The sequence below is a fragment of the Phyllosticta citriasiana genome (assembly GCF_038021145.1).
Source record: "Phyllosticta citriasiana strain CBS 120426 chromosome Unknown IWZ02scaffold_3, whole genome shotgun sequence".
Taxonomy (NCBI): domain Eukaryota; kingdom Fungi; phylum Ascomycota; class Dothideomycetes; order Botryosphaeriales; family Phyllostictaceae; genus Phyllosticta; species Phyllosticta citriasiana.
Window position 1 is genome coordinate 426,277 of NW_027117280.1, and position 16,130 is coordinate 442,406.

At 57.4% G+C, this 16,130-nt stretch overlaps 4 protein-coding genes across 4 annotated transcripts; 2 read left to right on the forward strand and 2 right to left on the reverse strand.

Annotated features, from left to right (window-relative positions):
• Nucleotides 1-43: 43 nt before the first annotated feature.
• IWZ02DRAFT_170877 (uncharacterized protein) lies at nucleotides 44-2,976 on the forward strand. The gene is made up of 2 exons (XM_066762201.1): nucleotides 44-2,564; nucleotides 2,848-2,976. Exons 1-2 carry the CDS (start codon nucleotides 147-149, stop codon nucleotides 2,896-2,898), a joined length of 2,469 nt encoding a protein of 822 aa, XP_066625029.1. The 5' UTR covers nucleotides 44-146; the 3' UTR covers nucleotides 2,899-2,976.
• Nucleotides 2,977-4,285: 1,309 nt separating this feature from the next.
• Nucleotides 4,286-10,251, reverse strand: IWZ02DRAFT_514009 (TMEM1 family protein-like protein). The gene is made up of 5 exons (XM_066770597.1): nucleotides 10,089-10,251; nucleotides 7,871-10,011; nucleotides 7,734-7,825; nucleotides 7,117-7,687; nucleotides 4,286-7,073 (listed from the first exon to the last, which is right to left on the reverse strand). Exons 1-5 carry the CDS (start codon nucleotides 10,171-10,173, stop codon nucleotides 4,458-4,460), a joined length of 5,505 nt encoding a protein of 1,834 aa, XP_066625030.1. The 5' UTR covers nucleotides 10,174-10,251; the 3' UTR covers nucleotides 4,286-4,457.
• Nucleotides 10,252-10,380: 129 nt separating this feature from the next.
• IWZ02DRAFT_414701 (triose-phosphate transporter family-domain-containing protein) lies at nucleotides 10,381-12,727 on the reverse strand. The gene is made up of 2 exons (XM_066765764.1): nucleotides 11,893-12,727; nucleotides 10,381-11,840 (listed from the first exon to the last, which is right to left on the reverse strand). Exons 1-2 carry the CDS (start codon nucleotides 12,280-12,282, stop codon nucleotides 10,557-10,559), a joined length of 1,674 nt encoding a protein of 557 aa, XP_066625031.1. The 5' UTR covers nucleotides 12,283-12,727; the 3' UTR covers nucleotides 10,381-10,556.
• A 37-nt stretch (nucleotides 12,728-12,764) lies between these two features.
• Nucleotides 12,765-15,942, forward strand: IWZ02DRAFT_443803 (uncharacterized protein). Its single transcript, XM_066767063.1, has 4 exons — nucleotides 12,765-13,028; nucleotides 13,083-13,726; nucleotides 13,775-15,034; nucleotides 15,084-15,942. Exons 1-4 carry the CDS (start codon nucleotides 12,842-12,844, stop codon nucleotides 15,699-15,701), a joined length of 2,709 nt encoding a protein of 902 aa, XP_066625032.1. The 5' UTR covers nucleotides 12,765-12,841; the 3' UTR covers nucleotides 15,702-15,942.
• The last annotated feature ends 188 nt before the right edge of the window (nucleotides 15,943-16,130 follow it).

Sequence of the window (16,130 nt, forward strand, 5' to 3'; positions counted from 1 at the left end):
GCCCCGGCGCGCGCGACGTCTCGTCCTACCTGCACACGCTCAACTCGACCCGTCAACACCACTGTCTCGCGCCCCCCTCCCCGACAACACCGGCCCTTGAGTCGCTGAGTATGCTCTTCGCCCATTATACTTAAGCGCGTCCGTACATGACCTCCCGCTCTGCGTCTCCCTCGTCGTTTCACACCACCATGGCTCCCACTCCCGAGCTCGCCGACGCCGCCGTCCACGTACGTCGAATGCGACTGTGCCCCGACGACTCCCTTGCTGATGTTTGTTTACAGGATGCGACAAGCCCCGCAAATGGCGCCTCGCAAAAGCCGCGTCGCAACTCGATCGCCGAAGGCCTACAACTACCCACCCTCGACCCAGCGCACACGAGTTTCGGAGGCTCTTCCAAGAGACGGCGGTCCGGCAACGAAGACGAGTGCGACGAGTTTGGCCGCGTGGGACAGGTCGACAGCACCTCTCACTCTTCCAAGCGTCGCCGCTCTTCCAACTGGCCGCTGACGAACCAACAACAGGAGCCCGGCTCGCCCGACTCGCAACGCAGCCGCAAGGCCAGAGAGTCGTACCTGCGCCGCCACATGGGCTCGCCGACGAGAATGTCCAAGTTCCGAGAGGCCAGCATGCACGATCGCGCAAGCGACAAGCCGCCAAGCTTCTTTACGCGCTTCACCAAGCGCGGCAACAACAGCGTTACGACGTCGGTCGACCAGCTCATGGAGGACTATCACTCCACAAACACGGCTGCTGCTGCTACTGCTGCTGTGGCGGCGCCGACTGGCCCTCGCGGGCCCAGCAGAGGCTCCTCGCACCAGCGAGCCCAGTCAATCTCGAGCGGCGTCACCAACAACACGGCTGCTGCCAGGGACGCGGCGGCCAAGGATGCCGGCATCTTCAAGTTTGGACGCTCAATCGCCGCCAACTTCAATCCCGTCAACCTCTGGCAGAAGCTGAACCAAAAGTGGCAAGACACGCGGCAAGAGATGCTGGAAGAGGACTTGGACGACCAGACGCGCAAGATATTGCGGCAGCGAGCTGCGCGGGCAGAGGAGCAGTACGCAAAGCTCAAGGCGGCAGGGCAGCTGGGCAAGCAGGGCACCTATGGCATTCCGTCTGGGACGTACGTCTACACGCCGGGCTACGCTGCCGGCCACGCTGCGCCTGCCGACCGACAGAGGGACTCGGGCATTTCAGGTATTGATCCCCACCAGCATGTTTCCACGGCGCGTCCCTACTCGCAGAAGGAGGCGTCCAAGAGCGCGGCCCATCTGCTCTCGTCTCCGCCTCCAGCCGGCGAGACGACGCGCAAGTCGGCGCTGCACTTTCGGACTCCTTCATTCGCCAACTTGAAGCGGGCACGATCGGAGGCTCATCTTGGGCAGAAACGTTTGCCGCCGCCACCGTCGTCGCCCGCAGCCCACCACCACCACCACCACCACCACCTCGACGCCGATTTCAGAGGGGAGCCGGCAGACCACGGCCACACTCTACCGCCTTCGACGCCAAATTCGACCTTGCGGCGCTCCGCTTCGAAAAGAGACCTGCAAAAGCAGCTCAAGCTGTCCAAGCGCGTCAGTGACTTGGAGCTCAAGCTCAAGGACGCCCGCCGCGAGCTGTACCAGGCCCTGGGTGACAGCTCGCCGGCGCCGCCTCTTCCGCCTGTGCCATCGCACCTGGCGGCCACCTTGTCGAGCACCAGCATCTCCAACACGGCAAACACGCCGCGTCCGCGCGTATCACCGCTCAAGAAGAAGATTTCAGATCTTACAAACCGACACCTGCCCACGCTGCCATCTGGCCGGCTCCTCTCGCCCGACCAGGCAGATGCGCGCGAGGACGCTCTTCCACCGTCTTCGCCTCCCTCGATGCGCCCCCCTCCACCAGACGTGGCCGAGGACGACCAAGAAGACGAACTGGCGCAGGATAATCTTCCGACCAACCCCACTCCTCACCTGGACGCTCCAACGACTGCCACGGCAGACATATGGCTGGCGGACGTGGCGTCCCCGGCTCTGGCCGAGTCCAACAAGCTCACAAAACAACCCAAGAAGCGCGGCCGCCCGCCCAAGAAACGCAAGGCCGCCGGCGACGAGGGGGACCTGCCGTACAAGCCGCCACCGCAGACGTGGAAGCCGCTTCCCCACCCGGGCGGTGACGACGAGGATGAGCTGCTGGCCGACGAGGAGGTCTCGACAGTGGACCCGCCCAAGCGCAAGCGCGGTCGTCCGAGGAAGAATGCGCCCAACAACGAAAACGCCGATCCCAAGCAAAAATTCGCCAAGTCTTCATTTACGGACACGCCGCGCTCGTCATTTGCCTCGTCCGTTTCGACCGTCACCAGCCAGACGACGCTGACGGTCCCGCTCAAGGACGCCCCGCCCGTCTCGACGGCCCGCCACATGACGCCTGGCAAGAGCGCTTCGAGCGTTGTTGTCGACAGAATCGATGATGGCGGAGACGAGACGACTAGTGACGCCGTAGTAGTAGCAGCGGCGGCGGCACCGACGGCAGCAAAGCGCGTCGACAGCGGTAGTGGCAGTGGCAGTGGCGCACGCAGCAGCGTCGTCAGCGTCGATGGCGGCGGCGGCGGCGGCGGCGGCGGCGGCGGCGGCGGCAAAGGCAGCAGCAGCACCACCATCACCACCACCACTACCGGCGCTCCCACCGCGTGGACCAACCTGACGGTGACGGCTGGCCAGGAGCGCGAGCGCGAACGGCCCAAGAGCGCCATGGCGAGCGCTAGCAACGTCCATGGTGGTGGCGATGATGATACAGTCGACGCAGAGCAACAGAGAAGTGCGAGTGCCATGGGAGGTAGTCTGGGTAGTATTGGTGGAGCAGCAGGTGGGCGCAGGGCGATGGCGCGGGAGAAGAAGGAGGAGTTGGGTACCATGAAGCGGCGTAGCTTTGAGTGGCCGGATGATGTGTTTTGAGTCTGTTTTGCTGCTTCGATTTGGGGTTGGTTCGTTGGTTCGAAGTTGTCTACTGTTCTGGTCTGGTCGGCCTGGCGCTTGGGTCTGGCACGTGGGCTTGAGGTCTTTTTCGCGGCGGTTACTTCTTTCTTCCACTTCTTCTTCGTCCCTCTTCTTCCCTTTCTTCTTCGTCCCTCTTCTTCCCTTTCTTCTTCGTCCCTCTTCTTCCTCGTCTTCTTCTTACAAGCACGCAAGCAAGCAAGCAAGCAGTATACCTCGGCTTGGGATATTGTTCGAGTCGGGTTGGGTTTAGCGTGGACGTATATTCGATCGATGTCGTGATGGCTACTTGATGATTGGTTTGATGATGACAAAAAATGGTTCGTGTGTTATGTGTGGTATATATATATATATGTGTGTGTGTGTGTGTGTGTGTGTGTGTTGTGTGTATATGCACACGTGATCTAAGCCCGCCCCTTCCCCCTCCAACGTCCCGTCAGCCATTCAATAAAAAGTGCCAGCTAGCACGCCACGCGCATAGAAACAAGGTTGATTTCTTTCTACTAACTAATAACGGAACGCCTGAAGCAGTAGCAGCAGCAGCAGCAGCAGCAGTAGTAGTAGTAGGTGAGCAAGCATGAAGGTGAGTGAGAAGTAAGTAAGTACCTACCTACCCTTACCTAACCTTGACTACATTTTACCAGTTCATCATCGAATGTCAAGGTAGACTGCAGTAGCCCAAGGCACGGAATAAAATCCATTCTGATGCATGTAGTGTAGATGGGTTTTCTGACTAGCACTACCATGTCTTATCTACCTGCCTGCCTACCTAGGTTTATCATTAAGTAAGTGAGTGAATAAGTAAGTGAATACGTAAGTAAGGTAGGTGAATAAGTAGGTAAGTGAATAAGTAGTACATAGATCAATCAACAAGCACCCCTATTCTCAAGTAGGTGGATAGGTGCGAAGGACTGATGGAGAGGGATGCATGTTCTGGATGCATGTTTGATGTTGGACACTTGCTTTAGGCGTCACAGCCTTTTCCTTGTGGATAGATAGATAGCTTGAAGGAAATGGCGGGAAGGAAGGAAGGGAGGGAGGGAGGGAGGTTGGTTGGTTGGTTGGTTGGTTGGTAGATCATCATCATCATCTGACACCTGATCTTTCTTTCTTTCTTTCTGTCTTGCACGACTCTCATTTCCTCTCTTTTCTTCTCTTCATCTCCTTCTTATTCATCCTATGTACATATAACCAACCAACCAACCATGCATGCATCCATCCATGCATCCATTCTTCCACGAATAACAATACTGCTTTTACCTAGTGCTCACTACTACCTGCTACTACTGCCAGTCCTAGTCCTACAAATACATACACCACCACCACTACCAATACCACAAAAAACCACCAAAACAGCCGCTCAGCATGCATAAAGCATGCATGCGTGCAAGAATGCGTACCACCGTACGAGGAGGGATGCGTGCGCCAAGAATACTGCTGACTTACAATACCGACTCCCTTATCTCACCCCTCTGCTTGCTTTTACTCGTCTTCCTTTTCCTCTTCGTCGTCGTCGACGACATCACGTTCTTCCCCTGCCACGGCAGCAGCAACATCGACATCGACCTCGTTCTCCGACGGACCGGGTCCAGCGGCGAGAGCAGGAGCCACGGGCATGTCTGAAGTGGCTTGCGCATCAGAAGCAGGCTCAGCCCCGGCTTCAGCCTCCTTATCCATCTCTTCCTCCTTTGTCTGCTGCTGGTCTCCCTCTCTCTTCTCATCACCGCCGCCCGCAAATGCACCAGCACCGACAGCACCAGCACCCACATTCCCAACGACACTCCCCACACTCCCCACACCAACGCCACCGCCCCTAAACTCAACCGTCCAACCCTCTTTCTTCATGCCGCCCGCCGCCGCTGCTCTACCACTGCCACCGCCACCGCCACTACCGGTGTCCCGTCGAGGCACAGCATCCAACAGCACAGTCTCTCTGCGCTGCGGCTGCGGCGGGGGAGGCGGAAGAACGGGCAAGGACGCCTGCTGGTGGTGGTGGTGCTGCTGCTGCTGTTCGCCCGCAAGCATCATAGCCGACGACAAACTGCCCGTGTTGGCGCGCGAATGGCCTCCCGCTCCAGCCGCGGTGCCAGGGCGCGTAGTCGTCGTAGCGGTGCCGGGGCGCTGAATCGTTGGCGTGCCGGCGGTGCTGCTGCTTCGATTCATATTGTTGATATTATTGATGTTGCTGTTGTTCGCAGTGCCCGGGCGGATAGCCATTGTGCTGGAGCCGCCACCGCTGCTGTCGCGTTCGCCGCCACGGCCGCACACGACGCCCACCGTGACGCTGCCGTAGTCGGGCACGACACGGACGGCGGCCGCGGCGCTGAGAGAGTCGACTTCGTGCGTCAGCTCGACGTCTGGCTGCTGCTGCTGCTGCTGCTGCTGCTGAGTCAACGCCCCAGGCTTCCCACCTTTTTGCGGAGGCACAGGCGGAGGTGCCGGCCGCACGCTGACGCTGGGACACCACACAGCGGCGGCAGCGCGCAGCGGGACGAGCGTGATGGGCCACTCGCGGACCTCGCCCTCGCGGGCGTCGAAGAGGGCACGCTTGGGGCCCGCGACCAGCCACGTGTTTGGGTCGGCGTCAACGTCGAGGACAAAGGGTAGCGGCGCCGCGGCGTGCGCAATGCCGGCGGCGGCGACGAGCGACGAGGCCGCCGCCCACTTGCGCGTGTGCTTGATGCGGATGGTTGCGGGCACGGGCACGCCCAGCGCGAGGATGGGCGGCGTCAGCGCTGGCGTCGGCGTCGGCATGAAGGCCTGCGTTAGGTCGGTGGTCTTGGTCGTTGTGTTTGTTTTGGAGCGGTGGTGCGAGGGCGGCTTTGCTGCCGCCGCTGACGACGACGACGGCCGCGGCGGTGGGTGCAGCACGAGCTGTGTCGTCGTGAGTATGTGCAAGTGTGGCACGGCGACGGTAATGGCGATTCGGCGGGTGAGAGGCGACGCGAGCGAGAGAGCTCGCGAAGGTGGCGGCGTCACGTCAATGGTTGAATTGGACTCGTGCCAGGTCGAGAGAAAAGTGGTAAGGTCTGGGCGCATGGCCGGGGGTAGCAGCTCCAAAGTCTGCGGCCACACCGGGTGGGAGGCAAAGTCGCCACAGCGCAGCTGATTGCGGAAGCTGGCGTGATTCCAGTCGTCGGCCGTCAGAGTGGCCTTGAGATGCTCCCAAAAGCGCGGGAGCAGCAGATGTCGCAATGTGACAAAGGAGCTTTCAGACAGGGCGGCGCAAAAGTTTGCTTCCAGCTTCTCGTACACGTAGTCGTCGAGACAGCGGTAGTCGATTGTGAGGGAGAGATTCGAGTCTTCGGGGTTCGTAAGGTTTGCCCCCTCTTTTCTGAAAATGCGGTACACAAACGCCGGCGGCTGGCCTGGGCGTACTGGATTGCGGTCTCCGTAGAGACGTGCAGGGTCGACATCAAAGGCGGCCGTGCCTTGAAGCTGAATGTCGAGGACGTCCAATGGTACATGGCTTGATGTGGTGACTTTGAAGGTCGACAAGAGCATTTGCTCCATGAACTGATCGTGAACATTGACATCTAGGGGAAGCTCAATGTTGATGGTGCAATTGGATCGAAACTCGTGGGTTCCGTGTTCTGTGGAGTATAGAATGTCCAGCTTGATGTGCAACTCGGACAAGGTCACTTCCAACTCGTAGGGGACGCGTATCTTGATGATGCTATGCGCCTCCATCTCCGAAAGAACAAGCACACCGGGGCTCGGACGGTCTGCAATGGTGGCCTCTCCTTCAATCACCTGAGCATTTCCTGTCCGTAGTCTCAATCCTGCGGAAGCGGCCTTGAGGTGCGCTTCCAATCGTGTCGGACTGTTTGCACAAGGCCGTACTGTGAGCTCTATCGACTTCATCTTGTCGATGTGGACAGAGCGAGAAACCGATAGCTTGGCATCCAAAGCCTCGGCCCGTGGGTACGATAGCGTTCTAAACTTTCGCGGAATCTTTGAATGAGACGCCGACGATCCGGGCATGGAGATTCCCAGCGGTTCGAGGGTGTGTTCCTTTTTGATAGTCTCATGAATAAAGTGAATTTTCTTCACCTCGAGCACAACCTTGTCTATAGCGTATAGACCAAGGGTATTGACCTGTTCTCGTTAGAAACGTCCACACTCTTGGCCGATCTCTTACAGTCGTGTGAAGCCAGGCAGAAGCGGTGCCTTGACTAATCTCGAGTTTTTCATCCGTCTCCAGCCAAATTTCTCGGCTTTCCCCCTGCTCCATGGGTGCAAGGCGTACTTTGGCCTTGTCGACGACAATGTCATCTTCCAAGAGATGGCGGAAAGTTAGCTTTAGCTTAAAGCCGTCTTGATCATCATAATGATGGATGTACGGCTCGACCGCAATGTCTGCAAAATAGCGCTCCATTGGCGCCTGGACGTCGTACGGCATATCGAGCGAAAAGTCAATCAGCTGCTTCAGAATACCCGTCGTGTCGAGCTGGTCATCATCTAGCCACGGCATGCCTCCTGACAGGCCGGCCTTGTGGAGTTTGAGAGACCTGCAGGACTTCCTGTTGCCTACTGATTTGGCAAGCAGGTCGAGGAGGATTCGAGCGTACTCGTCTCTTCGGTTGAGCTTTTGAAGACACTCGGCATACATCTTGAGCATTGTAACTTCGACCAAATTCCATCGGTTCTGGGCATAGAGAGGAGCCATGTGGCTGAAGAATTGCGCCGCAGCTGAAAAGTCGCCGTCCTCGCTGTTCCGGGTCAGCAAGGTTACCCGGAATCCATTGAAAGACTTACAATTTGATTGCAGCGAGATCCCCCATGATGCTCTCTGCAGACTTGGATCGGTTCGCGGCAAAGTAATGCTTTACTGCCAAGTCGCTCAAGTTCTGGACACATTAGCATGATGATCAGCATCTTCTCGTAGTACATACCTCGAATAGTTTCCTGAAATCCTCAAATGTTGAGGACGCCTCTCGAAGCGACGGCTCGCAAACACCAGCCATCTTTTCTGCTTTGGGTGCCTCTCCATTAGTCTCCTCGCCATTGGTCGTGGCCTTGGGCTCGTCGTCGAGTGATACATCGGTGAACGTGTGGTCCTGGTGCTTGGCAGCCACAGACGCCCATCCCAAAAACCATTCGAGCTTCTTCCCTATCCGTTCGAGGATCCTTCTCTGGATAAGGTAGAGCTCTGCGCGATGTGCCGCGAGCTCTAACTGACCAGACTTTTGAGTGCGACCCGAGCCCTGGCCCGTCTTTGCACCGCTGGTGTTGTTGGACTTGCCGTGCTCGAAAACCACCTTGCCTTGCCGGATTTGAGGCAATTCCTGGACCGACGTGCGACGATCCAGCAAGGAACTTGAACGCTTGGGATGCAAAGTCCTGTTTTGATCAGGGACAGCAACTTTGAGGTCGTTCTTGGGCGTCAGGCGGTTCGAGGAAGAGCCAGGCCTCGATGTAGATTTGACCCCTCCTGAAGACTCGGGCAGTGCAGAGGTGATGGTATCGTTAAGTACTTGTTGCGCCACGGCATAGCTCCACGACGAGATGAAGTTGTCTATGAGATTGGCCGGGTATTCCTCCTCTTCCTTTTCCAGACTGTGGCCCAAGTCTCGTCGCATCATGTGCGCGGCAACATTCAAGAAGCCCATTGCTCGTCGACAAAGCTCAGCGAGATATGTTAGGTCTTCATTCTCTTCGTCTTCGTCGGCCTTGGAACCCAAGAAAAGATCGTCGGCTGATTTGGCGCCCTCGATTGCCGTTGCGGGGACTTGAACGCTGTGTCGTGACGTTGGTCTCGAATTTGATCTCGAGCTTGGCCTCGAGCCATTCCAAAACTCGGACCGCGATGCTGGTGCATTGCCCAGTCGCAGGAGCAAAGCCACCTGGCGAGAGAAGATGTAGCTCTGGAAATCAAATACAGAAATGTTATTTGACAGGATCATGCCCCTGTAGTCCTTGCGCGATGAGCTGATTGGCTTGCTGTTGAATGGATCAAACTGCGGTGCTTTTTTAGAGTTGATGAGTTGTTGTTTTAGATCCTCGGTATGTTCGAGAAAAGACTGCGCAGAAGTCGATCCCTCCGCAGCCTGCTCACGGATAATGGCGTCCAGCCCAACGGACAACTCGTCATAGCCAACCAGAGCATCCTCGACAAGTCCGACGCTCTCGAAGCCCCGCGCCAAGCCTTCTTTGAGCATGAAAAAGGTATTGAAATTCCAACCGGGTAGGTGCCTCTGTGCATCCTTTTCTTTGATATCTTCTTCATACTGGCTGACGCGCAGGTCAAACGAGATCAAGATGAGGGCCTTGAATTTGCTAATGCTGTCGCTCCAGGAATTGATGATTTCCTGGGGGCTCTCCTTGTATGGATTTGAATCGCCACCAATGCCAGGGGGAAGAAGATGAGGAGGTATGTCCTTCATTTCCAGCCGTATCTGGGCAACGCGGTCCGGAGCCGTCTTGGTGGCAACGTTGAAATCATGGCGAATCTTTTCAAAGAGGGTGGTCGAGGCGCGCCAGCGGGAGGCACTGGGTTTGTCAAGAGACCCCGAAGTAGCGCTGGTAGAGCCGCTGAAGCGCGGCTGGGCGGCTGCTGCGGTGTCTGGGAGCACGACGTGCAGAATCATCCACTCGTAGGCATCGTGGTTCTCCTGGTTGCTCTTCTTCTCGCCTTCGGTGGTGGGGGCGTTCTCCCGGATCCACTCGCGGATCAGCTTGCGGGCAGTCACCTTGTAGGTGTCATTGTCGTCACACCTGAGCAAGAAGACTTTGAGATAGGGCGTCTGGCTCAGGCCGGGAATCTGATGACGTCTTTTGCGGCCATCAGACGAGCCCGGGCGCGCCGAGGCCGACGAGACGGCGCGCATGCGCGAGCCATCGTGACCAGAAGAGGTAGGCCGGGACTTGAGAAAATCGTCCGTCGGGTCCCGTCCAGGCACCAGCTCGACGTGGAGCGAGTCAATGGAGCGCAGAGGGCGCGAGGGAGATTTCCAGTGGAGATTGCGCAGCGGCAAGCGAGACCTCAGATGCGGCTCTACAATGGGAAACAGGCCGTTGGGGTCGTAGTATTCGACTAGGGCAGCGGTTAGCATGGGTCATTGATGCATGGCTATGGGTGCAGCTGAGGTGGGCGTGTCGTGGGCGTCATACCCGTGACCTTTGAGCTAGAAGAAGCGGCCATGATGCGTCGTTCGGCATGGGGCGCTCGGTCGGCATGCCCATCAGCGTCCGTCATGCACTCGACGATATGTTTTTTCTGTTGGCTTCGACTCTCGCGACGACAGACGGCTCCGGACGCGGACGCGGTGAAGGGGGATCGGGGGTTGACAGCGAGTCCCGTCGTCATCCCGAAGGAGCCATGATCTGCCCGCGCGCTACCCAGCTCGGCCGCGTCCGCGTCCACCGCCCGCCTCACTGCGAGTGGACATCAACACCAACAACACAGGAACAAACAATCAATTCTATGATTCTACCACGACACCCCCCGTTGCAATTACACCAATCCATCGCTCATGATACACGTCGTCGTCCCGTCTGGAAGTTTCTTTGTACATACAGACTATACAGCCAAACGGAGCCTCCCAGTAAAACGCCTTATGCCCTGCCGTCTAAGTCTGTTCAACTCACTCGCACCCCGTGCGCATACACGGCGTCCCCCGGCCTCCACGTATCCTCCTGTCGCGTGCCCGGCGCCAACCACCCCGCGGCGCCGCTCTCCCTCCGCGGTCTGCCCGGCCCGGCGTCGTCATGCTTCTTCTCGTCTCTATTGAATCCATTGGCATACCCAGTCATCACGCCAGCGGGCGGCGGGGTGTTCGAGGTGCTTACAATTGCAGACGGTCTCTCTGCCAGCTTCTCCAGCGCCAGTGGGAGCAGCGAGTCTTGACGGTTCGCCGAGTGCATCATCTTCGCCTTTTGGTCGGCGCGGTTGTCCCGCGTGCGGTCATACAGGTAGAGCCCGACGAACGTGAGCCCAATGCCCACGGCCTGGATGCGTGTCATCGGATTGCCAAACCAAATGATTGCAAACACGATTACGAAGACGCGTTTGATCAGACTCGCCACCGAGTACGTGACTGGGCTGACCATGGACAGGAGAACAAAGGCAACGAGGTTCTGCGCAAAATGAAACGTGCCGTTGAAAATGTACTCTAGCGTGAGCCGGCCGTGGTCGTAGCTGCCAGGCCGCACCTCTAGGTCGATCGACGCGTCGTACATGAAATCCGTCAGAATGTGGAATCCCTCGGAGAAGAACCAGATGGGAGCCGTGCACAGGAATGCGAGACCCGCAGAATAGCAGAGCAGGTTCAGCTTGTCCGGCTTTCGGCGCTTGATTGGCTGGTTGTCCTGCTCAGCCTGCTCGGCCTCGTTGAAGAGCTTCTTCGAAACAATGTTTTGAGTAACAAAAAGGAGGGCACTGCCGAACGCGCAAATGAGGCCAATGAAGTTGCCCGAAAAGTTGGCCGAGCATGCCATAATCACCCCCAGCGTCAGGGGGACCAGGGACAGATATGTATAGACAGAATAATGGATCCGAAAGTAGAATCGATATGCCAAAACCGTAAAAAGAGGCGAGAGGCCCTTGATGGTGTGGACCAGGGACACGGGAATCCGTGACATGGCATCGGAGCTCAAAATATGACCCCCGATTTGGAATACAGTGAGAGGGAGCGTTGTGACGATTATTTCCTTATTCGGCGGCTGGATCCCATACTTCAACGCCGGTATCAACGATTTTAGCCTCGGGAATTTTTTTGATAGCCATGACAAAACGAGGCACCATGTCGAGACGAAGAGGAATTGGACGAGTGTGAGGGTGATTGGCTTTGGAAATGCGGTAAGGATGGCCTTGGACGACGTATTGGACATGATTGAAGTTGTGTACCAGACGCCACAGAGTGCCTATTGATGATGTAAGTCTTGCGGTCCGTCCAACGGGGCCGACCCAACTTACGATAAGCTTCACGGAAACTGGCGCTCTTAGCGCATCCGCGATTTCGTGGGCGTTAGCGCTTACGCTGGCGCGCCGGGTCCTAATCGTTCTCAATGCCTCACTCAGGCTCTTTTGTCTCCCATGTCTTGTTGTTCCTCCTACGGCATTGCCATTACCCCACCGCGCCCCAGACTCTTTGCGGGGATACCAGCGATCCCCTGGGGGGAAGGCACCCTCCCCCGGCTTGATGGGGCTCGGCGAGCGGACCGAGATGCCAATGTCGCCCATTCCTTCTCCAGCATGCGGTGGGAGGACGTCGGGAGAGAAGGGCGGGAATTTGAAGGTGCGCGGCGACGATGGTGCACCGGCCGAGGAATGCGGCTCGCTGCCGGGAAAAGAGTTGGATGCCATGAGGCCGGATCGATGTGTGGAAACGTCGGGTCGCTCAAGCCATGAGAGAGGACGGGAAGGCGGACGTGGTGTTGGAGCTGGCGAGGAGGGATGGCAACGTATGCCGCCCTGGAGAGCTGGCCTGTGTCACGAAGGGACGGGTGCGACGGTCGGTCGGCGTGGAGTTGGGGTTGGTCGAGTCGATGGCCAGAATGGGCGAGGGCAGCATTGACGGGCTAATGGTGTAGGCGGTGAGGGGACAGGACAGGACAGGACAGGACAGGCCAGGATCCAGGCGTGATGTCGACGGGACCTCAGTGCTGAAAGTTCAGGTGTGGTGGTGCACTGTGCAGCGGCAGCGGCAGTCTTCACGGGCGTCGGGTCGGGCTGGGCTGGGCGAGCTTAGGTTGACTTAGGTTGACCTTTGCACACGCGGCGTCTGCAGGGATCGCCATGCATGCACACCCTAAACCCAAACGGGCCCATCACCTCACACCTCACCACCCAACCCCACCACCACCGCTACCCGTCTTCATGCAATCTAGTCGACGTGCCGTAGTCCTATGGTCGCCTGCTAGCCATGTATTCTTCCCCCGCCCTCTTGCTTGCCCTCTTGGGCCTGTCAATCGACGTTGTTGAGTCGTTCAGGCCTGCTGCCATGCTTCCCCAGATGTCTCTGAACCCTCCCTCCCGTTCCCAGCCCCATGCCATGCTTGCCTTCTCTCCTGTCTGGCAGCTGCTTGGCCCATTTCAGATAGGAACACGAGGCATGCCACCCCGTATCTGCGCCTGTGATGCCTTCCATTGACTCGTTTGCGCAGAGGCGCCATGGGGAGCTGATCCGCTGGAATACTACGGGGGCTTTCGCGCCCTCGAGTACAATGACTCGTCCATCTTTCGGAGCTCTCTAACCCCAAACGGTACCGTAAAGTGGTCAAAGGTAACGGGCGATGCCTCGACGACGCACGGCGGCGGCGCCAATGCGTCCGTGACTGTAGAGTTCCCTCAGGTCGACTGGGATTTCCTTTCCAACGTCTACGGCTGGTCCTCGACGCAGTACCAGGCTTGGATCCGGGGGAGCATCAACGTTGATGGCGAAGGAATAAAGACTGCGCTGCTGTACACAGATTTCTTGCTCGAGTTCTGGTTGGACGGCGTACCTTACTTTGGTGGCGACTTCTATGGCTTCAGGAAAGCACCTCCCGTGCTCCATCTTGGACCAGGATCGCATCGACTCGATATCCGCTTGTCTAGGGATGTCAGATCGTTGGGAGGTATAGGGGAGATTAACTTTCCAGTAAACCTTGAACTCGTTCCTGCGGGCAGGTCAGGACCGCTAGAGCTGGCAGATGGAGTTTTGATTCCTGATGCTATTGATGGAAAGCCAGCGGGAAGATATGGATCCATAGCTGTCCGCAACGTCGGCTTCGAGGACATTGAGGTCATCTCGGTCAAGTCCCTGACTGTGAGTATCTGCCAATTTCAACAGAATGTCTCGCCTGACAGTCTCTAGATCGGTTGGACCATTGAAAACCTTACAAGGCCAACGAAGCTCGTTCCTGGCCAAACAAGACCCATCCCGTTCGAGCTGTCATCTGACGGAAGTAGTGCATCGAAGATGGAGCTGGAGATTTGTTACACCCGGCAACACAATGGGGTATCCAGTCTCACAACGACACAAGATCTGAAAACAACATCAGCATACGAACCTCACAAGGTAACATTTCTCCATCCAGGTGGCATAGTTTCTTATGCGATACTACGTCCTCCTTCAAAGACTGCCGCGTGTGGGAGAGCCACTTTTGCGCCAGTGCTCCTTCAGCTTCATGGAGCCGGGTTAGAAGCAGATAATCCAGAATGGAGACGGGTTTTGGAGCCACTTCCCGACTTGTGTGCCTGGGTTCTCCTACCGACGGGAGCCACGCCATGGAGTGGAGATGATTGGCATGCTTGGGGCTTTGCTGATGTCGAAGCTGCCATAGCCTCCATCCCAACCTGGATCAAAGACCATGGCTGGGCAGGACCTGGCGTGGATACAGACCGCTGGCTTGTTGCCGGCCATTCTAACGGAGGACAGGGGGTTTGGTATACCATGACCCATCGTCCTGACAAGATAATTGCTGCTGCGCCAGTGTCTGGATACTTGTCCATCGAGAAATATGTGCCATACGAGTTTTGGGCTCCAATGGACCCGCGGAAGCAGTCGATCCTCCGGGCGTCCTTGAATAGCTATCGTCACGAAATGCTCGCTGAAAACTGCAAAGGCATACCAATTCTGCAGCAGCACGGAGGCCGCGATACCAACGTGCCCAACTACCATTCCAGATTCATGAGCCAGCTTCTGCTGCAAGCTGGTGCACCGTCGACGTACGTGGAGCGACCAGGGGAAGATCATTATCACGATGGCGTCATGACTACCCCTTCCCTGAGCGAGCTCTACAGGAAATTTGTACCAAACGGAAACACGTCATCATTGTCCCTAAAACGCTTTAGCATTGTTGTTGCAAATCCAGGGGACATGGGTTCGAAAGGCGGCATCAAGGTGACGCAACTCATCACTCCAGGCCAATATGCTCGAATGGACGTCACGCTTGAGCCTCTGAACGAAGAGACTTGCTTGTACCAGATTAAGACGAGCAATGTGCTGAGCTTCAGAATAACGCCTCAATCCTGTACCGACGCGCATGTAGCGATCGATCGGTCGACGGTGGCAACGAGCATCAAGAGGTCCCACGGCGAATCGGAGTTCAGAAAGAGCGACGGCTTCTGGAAGGTAGGCGAAGGAAATGGTTGCGGATTGAAAGTTCACTGATGGTTCGCAGCAAACTTCTCCCATAGCCCCATTCCGCCAGGTCATGCAATACCGTCGTCAAGGACGGCAGCTTGGCCAGATGGACGCCATCCTCAGAAGCAACGGCAGCTTCGTCATCAATCACCACGGCGGAGACACGTACGGGATCGCCCTTCAAATATCTCGCAACTTCTACCAGTACTTTTCGGCAGACTCTGTGATTGGGCATGGGTCTGCGGCCACTGGGAATTCGATCCTCATAGTGACGGGCCAGAGGCTTGCTGAGAGTCCAGTCGCGTCGTTCCCGATTCGCGTCACAGGAAGCTCGGAAATCAGGCTCGTTGACAACGAGGGCGAAGAGCATATTTACGAGGGCGAGGGCATCTCGGCAATCTTCTTGCGGCCTGCGGCAAAGGTCGTCCATGGAAACCACGTCGTCGAGCAGGAAAATCTGGAGCTGGTCATTTGGGCACCCAGCGCACGGCAAGCCGCAAATGCTGCCAGGCTGGTGCCCATGTTGACGGGAGGAGGGCAGCCGGATTTTATTGTGTTGGGGAACAGCAGCAAGTGGAAGGGAGTAGAAGGTACGCTGGCCATGGGCTTCTACGACGACCAGTGGAGGATTGTTGGGTCCTCAATTTTCACGTGAGCAGGCTTCTATTGGCAGGTCGGCGTGTAGGTATTCCCATTCCGTCACAAAGCCACGTGATGCGCGCGGTAGGCGCGGGCGCCCGTTGTTGTGGTGTTGATTATTGACCTGAAGCTCTACAACCAAACCACCGCACTCACCATTGATTCCCTCTCCCCTCTGCCCTCTCCCGACTCCCCTCTCCCCTCTCCCGACTCTCCTCTCCCCTCTCCCCTCTCCCCTCTCCCCTCTCCCCTCTCCCGAGCCAACGTCAACATTGGCCTTTCCGTTTCATTCGTTGACCTGCTTGAGCGCGCATTTGAGAGCTTTAGCCAGCCGCCGCTGCTTCTTGTTGGATTGCACCCGGCCGGCGCGCATCCTCTCCCAGAGACTCGCCTTCCTGGGGTGCATCACGGGCCTGCCTCTTGGACAAGTCCGCAGTCACTTCCC